Source organism: Eptesicus fuscus, chromosome 14 (assembly GCF_027574615.1).
Source record: "Eptesicus fuscus isolate TK198812 chromosome 14, DD_ASM_mEF_20220401, whole genome shotgun sequence".
In the NCBI taxonomy this organism is placed as follows: domain Eukaryota; kingdom Metazoa; phylum Chordata; class Mammalia; order Chiroptera; family Vespertilionidae; genus Eptesicus; species Eptesicus fuscus.
In genome coordinates this window covers 25,684,020-25,703,006 of record NC_072486.1, presented here as the reverse complement: position 1 = coordinate 25,703,006, position 18,987 = coordinate 25,684,020, and the positions used below count along the sequence as shown (strand labels likewise).

Sequence of the window (18,987 nt, the reverse complement as noted above, 5' to 3'; positions counted from 1 at the left end):
AAGTTAAAATAACAATGCACATCACCAAGTTCTATAGGTGAATGTGGGTTGTAAAAGAAAGTCAATACTCAACAAAAAAAAAAACTTCTAATGCGCGTTTCTATGCAAATGTGCACCTGGCCGCAGGTCACATGTCGCACAGCTCTGGTGTTGTGGGAAGAGCTCCAGGTGTATAACCAGAATCCCTGTCTTCCCTTGAGGACCCAGGGGAGCCAGGAGATGCTCAGACCCTCTGCAGGAGGGTATGGTGACGAAAGGGAGGCCACGAGAGAAGGGCATTGTTCAGAGCCTGGCACACAGAGGACACCCCACAAGCAGTTATTCCGGAAGAAGTGGAGAAGGTCCCATCCCCGGGACAATATCTACTGGCGTGAGAAGGTTGGAGAACACCACTTACTCTGGAAAAGCACTTGCTGTTGTTGTTTCAGGAAAACGAAAGTGCAGAAATAATGAGAATAATGTTGAGCTCTAATGAAGTATCTTCCCTCCCCCCTCCCTCCCTAGAGTAGGCCACAAAGCAGTTTGGGCAAACACATTTGGGATCTATTGTTTTGAAAGCCACATACTGCAGGCTTCCCCTCTCCTCTCCCGCTGTCTCACCTTCCCCGTGTGTTCTCTGCAGTTATAAATAATGCCAATAGTGCAGAATAGTTTACATTTTCAAAGTAGTTCACCCATCCACACTTTTAAGAGACCAAAGGACAATTTGCCACTTGTCTCTCTCCTATTTATCTCTTTGACAGCGTCTGACTTCTAGACATTGAATATGGGGGAGACTAGTGGTTTCTCAACAAAACAAAACAAAAAACAAAAAACTAGGCCTAGATAACCCAGAATTACCAGCAGCTGGTGCAACTACTATATTTTGACATATGTAAAGTTTCTAATTAAAGTGTTAATCACTATGTATTTAGAATCATAGAACTCGAATAGTGGTAAATTTCTTGAAACAATATAGCAATAAAGCAATAAAAAATAAATGAATAAAATAAGCATATAAAATATATAGCTATAATAAAAATGAAAAATAAAATAACTGAAACTTAAAAATAAAAATTATAATAACTCTTACGTTTGTGAGTTGCAGGAGTGATTTAAAGGGGATGACAGCTATATTTAGCCTAATGTAGTAGCAGTGGTAGCAATACTAGTGATGAGGATGCTGTTGCTGATAATTATGGGTGGTAAAAGGAAATCAATAATAAAAATAGCTAAGAGGTGATTGATTCTGCCACAATTCTATGTGATTTCCCTGAAAGAATTCATTTAATTCTCAGCACAGCTCTAAGAAGTAGGTACCATTATTCCTTTTTCAGGGATGAGAAAATTGACTCAGAGGTGAAGCAAGTCCCCTGAGATTTGACACCCAGCTAGGAGGTACCACATAGAGGCAGTACTCGCATCCGCCCTTGCATTTTTCTCAGAAAGGAGTGAAACGCTGTGTTTCTGTCGTAGCAGTAAGACTGCATGACCATCAACAAGTCAGTCCATCTCCATAGGCCTCAGTCTTCTTTAGGTATGAAATAAAGATGAGGTTAGATGACCTCCCAGGTTCTGCTGATTCCAGGTGGAGCTATGTCAGTAGGTCACAGCTGCAGTTTCCATCAAGTTTCTGTATCGCTTGTTTAAGTACCGATTTTATACAACTTACTATTACACCCATTTGACTGTACAAAAACAGGGATAATGATGATTACATCTACCTTTTTCGGAGATGAACTATATGGATTAAATAAAATCCAGATGTGTCTGAACAGTTTAACATGGCGTATTTTTCAGAGTCAACTTAGTTTGCATAAATGACTGATGATTACACTTTGCTAATAGGGCAATCTTCATCAACTAGTTTAGTTATGCAATATTATCTCTCGATATGCAGACTGCCTGCTATTAAAATTGAAGAGTTACACAAGGTTCCATGCATAACTTCTAGTTAATCAAATCATGTTTTCTTGTCTTTATGATAAAAGAGAGAGTTTCACTTCCAGTCTTTGGGATCCATCAAGTTTCAAATTCTTTCAGTAGAGAACTGCTAGGCTTTTTGTTGGCAGCACTACCAGTTCCCTGCTCATTAGTGGGCCTCTAATTCCAGAGTGGCAGACCCTACTAGCTGACAAACCTAAAGTCATTCTAACCCTCTTTCTTCCTCGAACCTTTTCACTGCAGAGGCGGGCAAGCCAAATATTGGCTTTCCCAGCCCCCTTTGTATTGCAGGATAATCATATAACCCAAGCTTTTGGCAAAGATAGTTTTTGTTCCTGATGGGAAAGGCAGACACAAGAGGACAGTCTATTAAAGTGGACACTGAAGATGAAAGCTATTTGCCTTCTCTGTTTTAGATTCCTTTTGTTTTTCTCACTTTTCTTCTTTTTTCATTAAATTGTGCTTATTTTCCTTTTAGTTACAAGTATATGATAGGTGTAATACGGGAAAGAATATGTACTGCTTTCCTTCAACTGAATAAGCAATTATTCTTCAGATGATGGCCACCAAAAATATATACCTCAGGGTTCTCAATCTGGGGTCAGTGACCTTCAAGGAGTCCATGGGTTAAAATGAAGAGATCCATGAACTTGGATGGAGAAAAAATACATCTTTATTTAAACCTCTAACTGAAATTGAGCATTTCCTTTTGATGATGAGTATAGGCAACAAACCATAGAACCTTCTACCAGCAGTACCAGCAACTCTGTCACTAATAGAAATTACAGAATTGTTATATCACATGTCAGTTGTGGTAGACATCTCGAAATATCATTTATACTCACCACTATTTCAAAATATCTACTGTTAGATATGCAATTACCTCTAGATCTTTTTAAGGCTTTAATAAAGAAGGCCATGTTGCCTGGCTGGCATGGCTCAATGGTTGAGTGTCGACCTATGAACCAAGAGATCACGGTTCAATTCCCAGTCAAGGCACATGCCTGGGTTGTAGGCTTGATCCCCAGTGGGAGGCATGCAGGAGGCAACCGATCAATGATTCTCTCTCATTGTTGATTGATTCTCTCATCATTGATGCTTCTATCTCTCTCTCCCTCTCCTTTCTCTCTGAAATAAATTCTATATATATATATATTTATATATATATATAGGAGAGAGAGAGAGAGAGAGAGAGAGAGAGCGCACCAGGTTACTATATCATATATTAATATATTAGATTTAAAAAATATTTTGGCAAAGTATTTAAGCATTTAAATGAATTACCTTAGATAGTGTTTAAGTTTGTTTGTACTCCCATGTATTTTATTTTATGCATTTAGAAACACGATGCTGAGAGTCAAGGCTTCAGCAGGCTGCTGAAGAGATCTACCACATAAAAAGTCTAAGAACCCTGCTTGCACATCCTTGTCATCACAGGTAATTTTACTGAACACTTACCATGTGTCTGACATCGTTCTAGCACTTTCCAAGAATGACCTCATTTATTTTTCTCTGCCCCACTATGGAGCAGGTAGGATTATTATTCCCATCCTACAGGTTAGGACACTGAGACACAGAAAGGTGAAATAAAAAGCTAAGGTCTCACATAAATAGTGGACCTGGGAAAGGAATTCAGGCTGTCTACCCACAAAGCATGAACCAATATCATTACTATGAATTGATCAGTATTTCTTTCATTCAGGAGAAATAGTATAACCCACCTGGAGTGGACTAAGACAGGGGCGGTTAGTTACTCCCTTGCCTCGCTGGGTGGTAGCAGTAAGGGTGCACCAGGCTATGGTATTAACATGTCTTGTGCAAACTGCAACACGTTATTACTTCCAGGCATTACTTTGTTCCATATCTCACAGCCTGAATGTATAAGCCACCGATTGGGCTTATCTTTTAAGTACAGGCTTAAATACGGACAAACAGGGGCTTTATCTTTTATATACAGACTTGTAAAACCCTTCGGAATTTACCTCTTGAGCCCCTGTAATGCCTGCACTTAGTAACCTAGAATTTGTGCTTAGGCACGCAGAGTTGGGGAAAATCTATTCCAATGGCAGCAAAGCTCGGAGGTTGTGGGGGAGCTGGTAAGCGGTATTTGGGTATTTAGAATCGGAAGACCTAGCTTAGTGTACAGGATCAGCACTAATTACCTGTTGAACTAACTGGTTAATGTCTCCCAGCCTCAGTTTTCACATGTATAATATAGAAAGGAAGGTATAATATAGAAAGGAAGGTATATATAAAGTCAGAAATGTAAAAGGGCTTATCTTCCAGAGGTCAGAAAAAGTACATTTTGGTTTAATATAAAGAACTTGGACACTTCTCACACAGGGACAAGCATACTGTAGACACACAATAAATGCTAAGGAGGGTGGGGTTGAAGGAAAGAGCCTGACTCTTCAGAAGTATTCAAAAGCAGACTGGATAGCGTCCTGGGGCAGCTGTCATAAAAGGTGTCAGGAAAGAAGCAGAATGTTCAGGCACTTGTTTGGGGGTTCCTGCCCACACACAGGTCTGTGATGTACTCAAGTCCCATGATTCATTCCAAGGTGTGTACTTTGCATCAGGGAGCAACTGGCCTGGGGATGTCTGTGTGTTTCTATTTTCCCTTTTATTGTTCAACCAGGGAAGAGTAGAAAAGTTGGGTGTATTATACCATCCTCCCCTGGGAACCTTGGCCAGTTACAGTTCAGAAGGAAAGAGACAGCTTTGATTCCATTTATCCATCTGGGACACACTTATGCTAAAAAAAAATTCATTGTTTATCTGAAATTCAAGTTGAAATTTAAGTGGGCACCCTGGGGGAGAAAAATAACTTGAGTGCCAAAGTACCATCTCTAAAAATCTATACTAATAAAAGGGTAATATGCTAATTAGACAGAGTCGACTGGACATCTTCCGATGTCGAACTTCCTTCCAGACAAAGCCACGGTGGCGGGGGCCGAGGCAGAGGTAGTTAGGGGCGATCAGGCTGGCAAGGGAGCAAGCCGTTAGGGGTGAGATCAGGCCAGCAGGGGACAGCAATTGGGGGCGATCAGGCTGGCAGGGGAGCGGTTAGGGGGTGATCAGGCAGGCAGACAGGCAAGCGGTTAGGAGCCAGCAGTCCCGGATTATGAGAGGGATGTTCAACTGCCGGTTTCGGGACTAAACTGGCAGTTGGACATCCCCCGAGGGGTCCCAGATTGGAGAGGGTGCAGGCCGGGCTGAGGGACACCCCCCCCCATGCACGAATTCGTGCACCGGGCCTCTAGTAGAATAATGAAATAGCAGGTACCAGGTTACAGCAAAAAACAAACCAACCACACACACACACACACACTTTTTGAAGAACCTTTCCTTATGGGGAAGTGGGGACATGCTGCTTTTCAAAATAGACTCTAAATGTCTAAAAGGAGAAATGTCATGTATGCATTTGAGCGCTCCACCAAACTCTGTAAACAATAGGTACTTGATATTCTACAATCATAGAGTGGCCAGCTAGAATACAAGATGCCTAGTTAAATTTGAATTTCATATAAATAATGAATGATATTTTAGTATAATTATGTACCAAGTATTATATATGTTATGCTTACACTAAAAAAATGATTCGTTGTTTATCTAAAGTTAAAATTTAATTGGGCATCCTGCACTTTTATTTGTAAAATCTAGCCGCCCACCAGTCATTCCAACATTCTCACATCAACCAATTTGGGACTTCAACTATCCAATGAAGTTACTACCCTATAAAGTCACTGCTCAATAACATGTATTATAGTCAAATCTTTATTAAAAAGTGCATTAAATTATAAATTACCTATCAGGTACATTTTATGTACATAAGCTTTATTTACTTTTTCTTAGGTTTACAACAATGACATTTATCATTAAAGGAACTTAAATGTGAAACTTTAAGATCAGTAAGAAGAAAAGCTTGTTGAGAAAACTTCAGCTGGTAGTAACACTGGTGGTTTGAAGTGTAGGGACAACTTAATGAGCTTGTGAAGTAGGGCGGACTTGCCTTGGGAACTGAGAGCTGGTCAGATCAGACAAAGTCACCCAACTCAAGAATGTTCTGCAGAGCAGGATGGGCATTTACATAACATGAAAATTAAGGTCAACATGTCCATTGTCCTGTCAGTAAGCGAGCCTCCTCCAACTCTAACTACCATCCCGCCCAACACACACACACACACACTGTTCCTCCTCCTTACATCCCTTCATGTGCAGATGAAGCTACAGCTACTGGACAGTAGAGCTGAAAACTCTGGTATCTATCACCTGTGACTGCGCCCATTTCTGGGGTTCCAGCATTTGGGCCCCTGCTATTCTCTCCAAGCTATTGCAATACCTTAACTAGTTTCCCCATGTCTATTCACTCTCTATTCTAGTACTTCTCAACTCTTAACTGCACATAGAATGATCAGAAATTTATAAAAAACACACATGCCCGGGCCCTACCCACACAAACTGAATCAGAATCTGTAGGGGTACAGCCCAGACATCAGCCCCCAGGAGGTCCAAATGCACAGCCAGGACTGAGAACTACCGCCCTACTCCAATCCATCCTTCCAAGTTCATCTCTACCCAACACAACCGGCTGTGCTTTGTGTGGTTTCACAGTTCCTGTTTAAAACAAACAGAACATATAACAAACAAACAAAACACAAACAAGCATCAGTAGTTCCCCTTTGCCTATCAAAGCAGGCCCCAATTTTGTAACATATCTCAACATATCTCATCTCAAATCTATCCTCCCCTCTCCTCCTACTATTCTCATTTGGGCCTCCTTCATCCCATATATGTTCCATTCATCCTTCAAGGCCAATGTCCAATGTCTCTTCCCCCTGAACTCTACCTTTAGGGGATGTAATCTTTCCTCCTTAAGCCTGTAGAGATAGGTTGGAGATAAACACTGAGTGGCCAGATTATTATGATCTCTAAATGCATAATAATCTGGCCACTCAGTGTATATCCTATATAATAAAAGGCTAATATGCAAATTGTCCCCTTGACCAGGAGTTTGACCAGCAGGCAGGCCGGCCAACCGCCCATGTCCCCTCCCCCTGGCCAGGCTGGCTAGACCCCACCCATGCACGAATTCATGCACCGGGCCTCTAATACACACACACACACACACACACACACACACACACACACACATACACACATACACATATATATATATACTGAGTGGCCAGATTATTATGTGTTCAGAGATCATAATAATCTGGCCACTCAGTGTATATGCTTTTTCTCCTCCCCTGTAACAAAGTAAACTTCTTAAGGGTAAGACTGTGCTTTATTACAGGAGCCTAGAAAAGCGCACCATACACAGGAAGTGCTCAGTATTTCTGGAATTCTTTTGCAAGTGGCTTATAAAGTTTGAGTTGATAATTTAGGAACGCTGACGTCCACCCACCCCTGTTTTTTCATTATCACTAAAGTGTGAGATGGACTAGGCTTGTACTGTCGTCCACCCACCCCTGTGTTTTCATTATCACTAAAGTGTGAGATGGACTAGGCTTGTACTGTCGGGCATTCTGGCTTCAGGGTTCCCGGGTGAAGAGGTAAATAAGGAAGTGATGTAAGACCAGAAGCTGAACATTGCAAGTATCTTTGACCCGCCTCGCCAAAGTCAGAGAGCTCCGCAAACTATGCAGCAGAGAGATGGAGAGCAATTTGATGAAAGGGGGGAAGCTGGTTTGGGCTACAAAGCGAAAGCAGCACCAGTGACCCGGAATGAACCTTTATAATTAAGTTTCAATGCATGAGGAATCATGTTGTTTTCAAGTGAAAGCGCTCAAGTTTGCCCCTGCTAGGACTTGCAAAGCACTTGCTTGCCCATCTAGGGAGAACAGGACTTTGCAAACGGCAAAGAGTTACAAACTTTCCAGAAAGTCTCCAGATTCAGCCCAAACTGTGCTGGGTTTTGCTGGAAGCTGGGGGTGGACTCAGGGGTTCAATGAGGGGCGGGAGGGCGGGACGCAGAGCAATCCAGAGAGCAATCACCAGGCCGATCCCCGCGCTAAGCTAAGCCCTCGGCGGCCTGCGCCCCTCCCGCAGCCGCGGCCACGGGAGTCCGGGGACACGCGGGCGGGGAGGCTCCCGGGCAGGGCGTCCCGGCAGCGCCCGGGCGGCTGGATCCCGGAGGGCCCCACTTACCTGAGCGCCAGGAGCCTCTCGCCCACCAGCCCCAGCGCGATCCCCAGCAGGCTCAGCCCCACCAGCCGCCCCATGGCGCGGAACGGAGCCGCCGCCGCTCGGGCCAGGCCGGGTAGCACCGTGGGCGGCGCCCGCGTCCGGCTCCAGGGCGCGGGCCGCGCTCCGCCCCCGTCCCCGGCCGAGGCGGGTTCCTGACTCTGGGCCGTGGCGACTCCGCCCTCGCCCGGCCCCGGCCCCGGGCCTTGGTCCACCCAAAGCTTACCTCCCCTGACACCTTCGCTGGGCCTGGGAACCGCCCTCCCCTGCCCCAGTTTGGGCTTTCAAAGGGCTTGGAACTCGGAATTCCTGCACCTCCTTTCCCAACAAGCAGGCTGCCCGCGTACCTTTCTCACTTCCCTAGTCTCCGAAGACAGTCCTTACTCCGCATCCCGGGAAGAAGCTGCACTCGGGTTTTAAAGATTCTTTATTACGGGGAGGGACACAGGGTCCACGTCTCGTAAATAGTTCATGTTGGAATCACTACTTTTTATAATAGGATGTGGGTGAAAGGTAAGAAACACCCTACTTTTAGTAATGCTTCATCTAGAGACCTAAGGATTGGACACTTCTTTTTGATCTAAACTTATGAAAATAAGGATAGTCTTTCTTTCTTTCTTTCTTTCTTTCTTTCTTTCTTTCTTTCTTTCTTTCTTTCTTTCTTTCTTTCTTTCTTTCTTTCTTCCTTCCTTCCTTCCTTCCTTCCTTCCTTCCTTCCTTCCTTCCTTCCTTTCTTTCTTTCTTTCTTTCTCTCTTCCTTTCTTTCTCTCTTCCTTTCTTTCTCTCTTCCTTTCTTTCTCTCTTCCTTCTCTCTCTCTCTCTCTCTCTCTCTCTCTCTCTCTCTCTCTCTCTCTCTCTCTCCCTCCCTCCCTCCCTCCCTCCCTCCCTCCCTCCTTCCCTCCTTCCCTCCTTCCTTTTTCTTTCTTGTACTTTAACAACCATAACACGAATAAAGAAAACAGTATAAAAGAGAAACTTACCCGTCAAGATGGAGACAGTTATGAAAAGTGAGCATGCCTGAAATAAGCTGCGCATGGTGCCAGCATTTAACCGCCACCTTACAGTATGTAGGCAGGAAATGCCACAATTGCCAGTTTTCAGCAACTACCAGTTTTGTAGACAAGTAGTAAATAAAAGCAGGTGCCAGCCCTGGCCGGGTGGCTCAGTGGGTTGGAGCATTGTCCCGTACACCAAAAGGCTGAGGGTTTGATACCCGGTCAGGGCACATGCCTAGGTTTTGGGTTTGATGGGAGGCGAACGATCCCTGTTTCTCTCACATTGGTGTTTCTCTTGCTCTCCCTTCCTTTCTCTCTAAAGTCAATAAAGATATATCCTCAGGTGAGGATTAAAAAGTAAAAAAAAAGCAGATGCCAGTTTCTCCTCCCCCGCCCCCCCCCCCCCCACGGAAGAAAAAAAAAAAAGATCCTTCTACTTCTGTTGCATGTATCTCTGATTGAGTCCTAGGGGATATTACTTTATATGAATGGTAGATACAGGAATAAATAGCTGTCCTTTGAAAGCCCAGGAGGCTTACCTTGCTTTGTGCCACCGGCCCCTCTGGCAGGAGTGAACCTATAGACACCTTCTCAGAATAATACTTTTAAGTGCATGCAATAAAACCACAAGATTGCCAAGGGGAACAACTACATTCCGATGCAATTATCAAAATATTCTTTTGACTACAGTAATATAGTCATGTAATGTGTGCTACATTATTAACACAATACGTAAGGAGACACAGCACCATTCTTTCAAATAGTGATGAGTATGAATGTTATTTCAAGATACGTGCAACAGTGCAATGAAATAATGAAAATAACTATTTCCATTAAAAGCACAGTCACAAGTACTACTAATGCTTTTGAGTCAAACTTGCTTTCTACTTTCATTGAATTCTATTGAAGGACATGCCAAATTCCATTTGAAATCAAGATTTTTCTCTTTCCCAAGGTCATAAGCCATGGGAATTCTATCCGTGGACTACTTTGGTTAAGGATGCTGACATAAGTTACCTTAGGAACTGGTAGCCACTGACAGATCTCCATCCAGGATGAAGCCTAGTCATTATCATGGTGCTAGGCCACCAATCAGAACAATGCCCCGGAGTTTAGGACGAAGGACTTTCAAGTCCAGCAAAATCTACCTACCCTCAATCTCAGAGAATCTGGGAGTCACCTCAGTGGAAAGTTATTAACATCACCAGCAAGTTCCCTCACATTTGGCCTCCTAATCCCCCCATCACACTATGTGAAGAGTACGACAGCTCCATTCTCTTTTTCTTTCTGAGTGTTGCTGTGGAAACAGCTTCTGCAGAAGTGGCCCCTTCCTGCCCCCTATCCCCACCACCATGCTAGGGCTAGGAATCACCATTTCTCACAGACTGATGGGGAAGAGAGATCTTTTCTGACTTGGAATTCAAAAGCCTTTCTTCTCCATTGTAAGAGCTTGGAGAAGACTGGTTATTAATTTTATAGTACATACCAGTTATTGAATTTTCTCTTTTTTATTGAATTTATTGGGGTGATATTGGTTAATAAAATTAGATAGGTTTCAGGGGTACAATTCTATAATACATCATCTGTATATTGTATTGTGTATTCACTACCCCAAGTCAAGTCTCCTACCATCACCATTTATTCCCCCTATAACCTTTTCTAACTCCCCACACCCTCTTTCCCTCTGGTAATCACCATGAATTTTATAGTATATAGCTTAGCAACCTTTTGAGATACCTGGGTTTATAGGCAACACCAAGAATATAACCCAGGGTTTATGTTATTTCATGTGCTTAAATAATCAAGTTACTGAATACAAACAAACTTGTTCTGCAACTTGTTTGTATGCTGGCAACTCCCTACACTTGGCATGAAACAGTGTTTCTCAAATAATGACATGCAACTAGTTTACAATTAGAAATTTAATGGGTCTTTGGCAAAATTTCTGAAACAATAATACCTTTTGTCAATGCTTCTTAAATGATGTGTAGTGAAGGACAGATTTTTCTTTGACTTTCGAAGTACAATGAAAATAAATTACCAGGAAATGAAATAAATGAAGTAAAAAATCAGACATACAAAAATACAAGCCCAAATCTTTTATTATTTGATTCAACAGATGTAAAATTACTTTGTCAATTTTCTATAATAGTTTCTAAATGCCTACTCTCAAATTCTCTTACTTATCTCACCATGGACCAGAAACAAAGAGTTCACTGACTGAAAATGCTCCTTGGAGCACACTGTCAGTGGACTGCCTTTCATGATTGTACTTTTAACTCTTTAAAGTTCTCTGCAGCATGTTATCATGTACAGTGTTCCTGGTAACTCGTGAAATAAGTGACTCATGATTATTGCCATTTTATATCCTATGTGGTAGGGAGTTGGTCCCTCCGGATCCCTTTTATTTCCTTCCTCTCCTTACCTCTGTTATAAAAAGGGGGCAAATCTTTTAACGCAAAAATACCTTCAAGAGATGTTATAAAGGATCATTATTATCAGTAAAAGAAAGATTTGCTTTGTAAATGCTTCACTTTAGGGCTTCTCAGAGGGTAAAGGAGACCCCCTCCCCTTCACCCCGCTCACTCCCCAAGCCATTTTCTGAGTATTCCAATACATTAAAAAGTGAAGATATGCACAAACAGAAAAAATGGTTGCATATATTTTTAAATATTTGTAGTTAACAAATTAATATTCTTCAATTATTAGTTTGAACAGTGTGAATTTGCTGTTTATAGAAAACACACACAAATATAAAATACAATGGAGTATGCTAGCTACAAATAATTATGCAATTTATTTTAAAAAAATACTTATTTCTGGTTTACTATAGGAGGAGTGGTCCAGTAACAGAACTCAAGTTTAAAATGAATGAGTTTCTCAGTTGTGTCAATGTATCTCTGTGGCAGAATAATAAAAAAAAAAAAATTCTGAGATAATGTTGAAAGTCAACCAGATGGCCCACCCGTCCCTGCTAGACTCAAACCTATTTCTACAGGGGGCTGTAGGATTGGTCTTCCAGGAGCAGTCAGACCCCGGAGGGAGAGGACAGAAGGGTAAAGAACACTGGGAGAGAGAAAATTCAGGGACGTCGGGGACAAAAACTTTCACTCTCCTTCATAGGCTGACTATGAGATAGCCTCAACTCTAGAAAATACACGCATGTTTTCCGATGTAGCAATATAGCAATAATGTTTCTACTTATTTTTTTTAATGGACTGCACTTACAACTCTTTCAGAATAACCACCACAGCTATTATGTGTTGAACATTTCCTATTCCATGCATTTCATATCGACCACCTCATTTAATCCCCATAACAACCATGTGAATTAGATACTATTATTATTTCAATTTATGAGTGGTGAAACTGAGGCAAGAGCTTAAGGATCTTGTCCAGGATTACACGCCTGGAAAATGATAGAGCCAGAATCCAACATAAGAGAATTTATATGAAGACCCACATTTCCACCCTTGACCTATCTTTTGCTAATTATCAAATTAAAAGATTGCTATTCCTTTGCTCTCCACGGTAAGAGCTGAGATGAATGAGCAGGTGGTGAGAATTGTAGAAACCCAACTCCTGTCAAGTCTTGTCACTGGTGAAGGGATTCTTGTTCTCCCTCAAGATAGAAATCAGAAGAGGTGGCAAAACAGATTTAAAAAAGAGGTTTACTGCAAACAAGGTGGAGGGAAAGGGGAGAGGGGGCATCAAGGGAACATACACTAATGGAAGCACGGCTCCCAGAACTGCTGGGTTGGGCTTATATAGGGCTGGGTTCTTCACACAGGCGCAGACATTTCTTTGCTTCCCAGGCTCCAGTGCTGGGGTCCAGCGCTGCAGGTGCAGAGTGAAACTCTTCGGGGAGTGCCGAAAGAGAAACTTTAAACTTATTTAGGAGAGGTCTAAAAAAATAACTGCCGCCCGGTTGGTGTGGTTTCAATGGTTGAGCGTTGACCCAGGAATCAGCTGGATTCCTGGTCAGGGCTCAGTCCTCAGTAGGAGGCATGCAGGAGGCAGCTGATGGATGATGTTTCTCTCTCATCGGTGTTTCTATCTCTCTGTCCCTCTCTTTTCCTCTCTCTCTAAAAATCCATAAAAACATTTTTTATATAAAAAAAAAATGCAGAGTATTCCCTTCCATTTAAAAGAGGCCCAGCTGCCGCAGTCTTTTTCACCACAAGGGTTCAGGAATCTGGAGAAGGGGCTGCGACGTAAATGAATTGAGAGACTAGACAAGAAATATAAATTCGGAAGGCATGGGGGAAAGCGAGGCAGAAACTTAGCTCTAGTGACTAAGCTCCCCGAATCTCTGAACCCACGCTTTTTATTAACACATTTTGCCTTTAGCAAAGCAGATATACATATCAAAGGTAAGGTTTGGTAAACAGTAAAGGATTATCAGGTTAGGGGAATTGCCTTCGGCTGTTTCAGCAGCTGGTAATAACATGCAGATTTTCAGCCCTGCTGAAAGAGTCCATTCAACCTTTTGAGGATTTCTTGAATTTATTATGACCCACTGGACTTAGCCTCCAGCACCCAGCCTGTCTCACTCTCATGAGAGAGAGTCTTTAAAACTACGTTGCTTTTTATAAGTTTCCTCTACCTGCTAGCTTTGCGCCAGTTAACATTTATTGAGCATATTCTGCATCTCCAAGCAGTAATTGGGAATTCAAAATAAAGGAGGCACATTTTCCTGCCTTGTGTGAGGTCATAGTCTAGTGAGAAAGAGAGGCCGCTGGACAAACATATGCAATGTTCTGTGTCAAAGGCTAAGAACTTCGATCTTTATTCTGTTTGAGAAGGGAGAAACATCTGCATTTTACAAAGGTCACTTTGCTGGCTGTGGGCAGGTGAGTTGGAGTAGACTTCCCAAGTCTACCAGAGAGAAGTTACAGATCTGAACAAGGCAGAGGCAGTGGGGAGGGAGAAGAGGAGCAGACTGAAGGAATTTTAGAAGTTGAATGAATAGAAATGGTGACTAACATGATTTGGGGGAAAGGAGAAGATGAAGATAACTTGGTTTGTTCAAATGGGCAAGTGGGTATACACTAACTGGGATGAGGTGGCAGGGACAGGAAGGATTGAAGAGCACATTTGATGCAGCAAAAACCCAGGAGATAATTTCAGACAAGTTCTGGTTCTCTGGAATGAGGTCTTGTATGGACATGGGGACTTGTATGGATAGAAACACTGATGAGAGAGAAACATCATCCTCAGCAGAGAGTGCAGCATGCAGAGTAGATGGCCTTCAGGGAGGTTCAAGGTTGTAGCCTGAAGTGAAAGTGAAGGTCCTAAATGCTTTATGTGTGTGTTAGTGTTTGGAAGGCAGGCTAAAAAGTAGAGAGTGAGATGAAGAATTAGGAATTGAATTGAGTTTAGGGATTGCCTTAACTATGGAGGGCAGACGCTGGCCTGGAGATGGCCACTTGCCTTTTCTCGTGAATCTGGATGGGGCTTTGAAGTTCTTCAGTGCACCAGGAACTCACTCCCTGTCCACGGAGAATGAAACCCGTTTGCTCCCCATCCATAGGGACTGGAAACCATGTAGAAGATGAAGGTGGGAAAATTGCAAAGAAATCTCCAGAGTTAGTTTTGCTTGACCTAAGACAGCCCCTCTCCTGGCCTTTACATCTCCTCTGGCCGGAGGGGCAAGAGAGCCCAGGATCATGCTTCTGGCAAGAATTTTCTCTTCTTCAGCACTTACTGCCTCTCCTCCAATATCTGTGTCACCTCATTAGAACCTTTATGAATATGTTATGTGATCACCATGAGACACCCAGGCTCCCTAGTCAACTGTCATCCTTCAGACTCTCTTTTCATATGGCTGTGTCCTTTCTCCCATCTCTCTATTCCCCACCCCAACTTCCCAAACTCTTTTGTTGTGTCCTCTGGAACTCATCGTCAGTCATAACAAAATCATCTATAAGCATGTGTCCTCAGCATCTTCTCTAAACATTCTCTTCAACTTTCTGTGTTATGTACTGACCTCCAACCCTGGTACACTTTCCTATCTGTCCTAGAAGGTTCTTGCTCTTGGCTCACAGTCAACCCCTTTTATACTACATTGTGAATGTTCTCGGTGATTTAAACATCCACATGTATAACCTTTCCAGACCCAACTCTTTCATTCCATGGGCCCCTCTCTGCCAGTGACTGGATCACCTAGGTCTATGGTGATACTTTAAGATGTTGCTATTGCCAGTAATTATACCACCTCCAGAATCTCAATTTTAGAGTATCATTTTACAATCACCACCTCTCATCTTTTTAGCTCCCTCCTTCTGGTACCCCTCTTTCACACTGTTTTGATGTCTGACTTCTTTTTAAAAACCATTGCTTTTCACGACATACAAACTCCATTTAATTCCCCTTTGCATAGTGCCAGTTGTTTATAATGTGATGTTATACTGAATTAGCATAGGCATTTGTAAATACAGGGTAGTATACTGTAACTATATATATTCTTCCTAAGTTCTGAGGGCATCCATATAGTCGTATACAGTAAGAGCTGGTGAAAAACTATTCTGGTATTTTCTTCAAGTAGGGGAGTTTTCTGAAAAACGTACAATTTCCTTCTTTAAGTGCCCCTTCATGCCCTTTGTTCTTTGTTCTGGTGAGCAGCTTTGACTCATACAGCTGGACAAAAGGAGTGCAGGAAGTAGAACTGGACCTGCCACAGGAAACAAAGGGAGAACCTCACGATGGATTTTAGTTTTAGACAGAGACTGAAAGCTCATTGATGGAAATATCTGAGGAACAGAAGTAGAGATTAGCCAGCTGACTGTCGGATTCTGAGGGTAGGCCTTGACATTGTCAGGGACATTGTGACCTGACTGCAGCCTGGTCAAGAGGACAGGCCAGTGTTTTAAAGAGTGGCAGCTGAAAGCAACCATTGTTGGGGTCAGAGAAGGGACAGCAATGGGCAGTGGGAGAAGCCAAGAGCTATGTCCGCAGAGGGCAATGTTATAAAGACCAGGACACTGCTCACTTGGTTAATGCTCCCATTTCCAGAAACACTCCCTCCCCTTTGCTCATGAACTATGTGTACACAGCACAAATAAGCAGGAGGAATTTAGATTTTATTATGTATTCTTTTAGAAGCGTAGAACCTTAAGGAATTATTTTGGAGACCTATTTCCTTTTCTGCCTTTCATTTATTTTTTCTGCGAGCAGTGTTTTATTATCATTATTTCTTTTTCAGCCTGTACATTTTCTTTTATTATTTTATATTTCACAGAAGCTGTGGAACTTGAATTTGCCTGGATGCCTTAGGGGGAAGATGAGCTCACTTTTAGTGTGGAAATTGCAGGCTGGCCGATTCCTTTCTTTCAGACACAGATAGTGGTTATCATACAGGTTGACCTAACACGCTATGATGTAAAAACATACTGGCTGGTTACACAAAGTATGATTAATTGCAGAGCTGGAGCAAGGCTGCTAAATTAAGTCCTCAGTATTCTTTGTAACCTAAGATTCATGTCTGATCATTTCTTTTACATTCTTTGACACTGATACATATGTATAAACCTGTCTCTTTAATGTATTTGAAAACTTGTGCAAGCCCCTTCTCACATAATCTATTCCAAAGATTCCTCAGCGTGAAGTTCAGGCATCACCCAAGCTCAGTTATATCACCCTTCTTTCTTGCTCACTTGGAATTCTCCACCTCTGCTCTGTGTCTTATCTCTCTTCTCACCACACTGTGGTATGCAGCTCCCAAAGAACTAGCAAGATAATTAACGCATATGGCACTGAAGATTCAGGTAGGTGGGGGATGGAGGAGAGTCACATCCCAGCTCAACCAAATGCAAGTTATTATTAAGTATCCTTATCGTGCCTGCCCTTGTTCTAGTTCTCACGCATCTCCATCCCTGGACACATCTCTCTGGTCTTAGCTCTTTCTTGTGCTCAGTTATCCCAATCCATTTATCCAGACCCTCTCTCTCTCTCTATCCCTGCCTCTCTCTCAGGTTTCCAAGGGCAAAAACAATTCTCTGTGTTGTTGTTTTTTTATTGCCCCAGGAGAGCACTGAAGAATGTTTCTCTATAAATCCCTATTGCCCTTTCGTTGATTAATTGTATCTAACATCCTATGTGGGAACAAAACTGATCTTTATTGCCAGAATCCCTAGACACTGCCCTCTGTGGAGGTGGTTGGGTGGGGGAGCCACTGGCCACCTAGGATTCCTGCAGAGTTAAGTTCTGCCCAGAAATTGGGTGTCTCACCTGGATAGCCTGGGACTCTAAGGCTTAACTTAAAGGAAAATTGGGTCAAATATTTCAGCTCCTGGCTCTGGTTTCCAGGTCACAGTGGGGCTGTCTCCTGCTCCAGGCAAGTTTTTACAAATAATTTAAGCAAGGAGTTTTGTAATCCTATTAGATATTACTGAAGCTTTAGCCAGGGAAGACAATATGTACTAGTGATGTTTTTCTTGAAGAAAAAAAAAATAAATAAAATTTTAAATCCCATAATTTTACAACCTAATAAAATGGTCTAAGCACAAGTTTTTACCAGATAATAGAAATATTAAGTAAATGTCTCATCTTCCAGGAACTTTTGTGTACCTGCTCTGGTGTTGCCTATTTGTTCTTTAAGAGAGGCCCATCCTATCTAATAAAAGAGCAATATGCAAATTAACCATCACTCCACTACACCCACAAGCCATGCCCACCAGCCAATCAGGAGCAAGTATGCAAATCAACCCAACCAAGATGGTTGCAGCCACGGAGTGAGCAGGAGGCTTGGGTTTCCCCGGCAATGGAGGAAGCCAAGCTTTCCGCACACCCTGGCAGGCCCAGGCCTCCACTCAAGGCTACAAAGTTTCAATTATAGAAGATAAATAAATCCCAACAAAAATGGCTGTGGCCACAGAGCAAGCAGGAGGCTTGGCTCTGCTCAAGGCTACAAAGTTTCAATTATAGAAGATAAATAAATCCCAGATACCAGGGCCTCTGCTTGGGTCGCCAAGGGGCATGGCTGGCCTGCAAACTACCACAGACCCCTCGCCTAGGCCGCCCCACGCCCCAAGGGAACCCCCATCCTGATCTGGGACACCCTTCAGGGCAAACCAGCTGACCCCCATCCGTGTACCAGGCCTCTATCCTATATAATAAAAGAGTAATATGAAAATTGACCATCACTCCAACACATAAGATGGCTGCCCCCATGTGGTCAAAGATGGCTGCCCCCATATTGACACAAGATGGCCACCACAAGATGGCCAGCAGGGGAGGGCAGTTGGGAGGGACCAGGCCTGCAAGGGAGGGCAGTTGAGGGTGATTAAGCCTGCAGGGGAGGGCAGTTAGGGGTGACCAGGCTGGCAGAGGAGGGAAGTTGGAGGCGACCGGGCCTGCAGGGAAGGGCAGGTGGGGGCAAACAGGCTGGCAGGGGAGCAGTTAGGCATCAATCAGGCTGGCAGGGGAGTGGTTAGGGGGTGATCAGGCTGGCAGGCAGAAGCGGTTAGGGGCAATCAGGAAGGCAGGCAGGTGAGCAGTTGGGAGCCAGCAGTCCTGGATTGTGAGAGGAATGTCCGACTGCCCGTTTAGGCCCGATCCCGGTAGGACATCCCTCGAGGGGTCAGTCGGACATCCCTCGAGGGGTCCCAGATTGGGGAGGGTGCAGGCTGGGCTGAGGGACACACACACACACCCCCTGTGCACAAATTTCGTGCACCGGGCCTCTAGTAGATACTAATTTTAAAGGGACCTTGATCCAAGGATACTTGGCTTTACTATTAGGACCTTCCCAGTTTTGCCCTAAAATGGAATCTTTATGCCAGGGATTTGAACCTTTCCTTTGTTCTGCCTTCTCTTCCAGATCACACCCTAAAGCCTACAATTTCACACCTAACCTGGCTACAGGTTCTTTTGCTAG

General features: G+C 43.2%; 1 protein-coding gene across 1 annotated transcript in view; it reads right to left on the bottom strand.

The window, feature by feature from the left end:
- PON2 (paraoxonase 2) overlaps positions 1–18,987 on the bottom strand; it is a 53,756-nt gene that overhangs the window by 18,669 nt on the left and 16,100 nt on the right. Inside the window, exon 2 of the mRNA XM_008148889.3 lies at positions 8,080–8,172. Coding sequence (XP_008147111.1) covers positions 8,080–8,153 — 74 coding nt within the window. The 5' untranslated portion in view covers positions 8,154–8,172. The remainder of the gene's footprint in view (positions 1–8,079; positions 8,173–18,987) is intronic.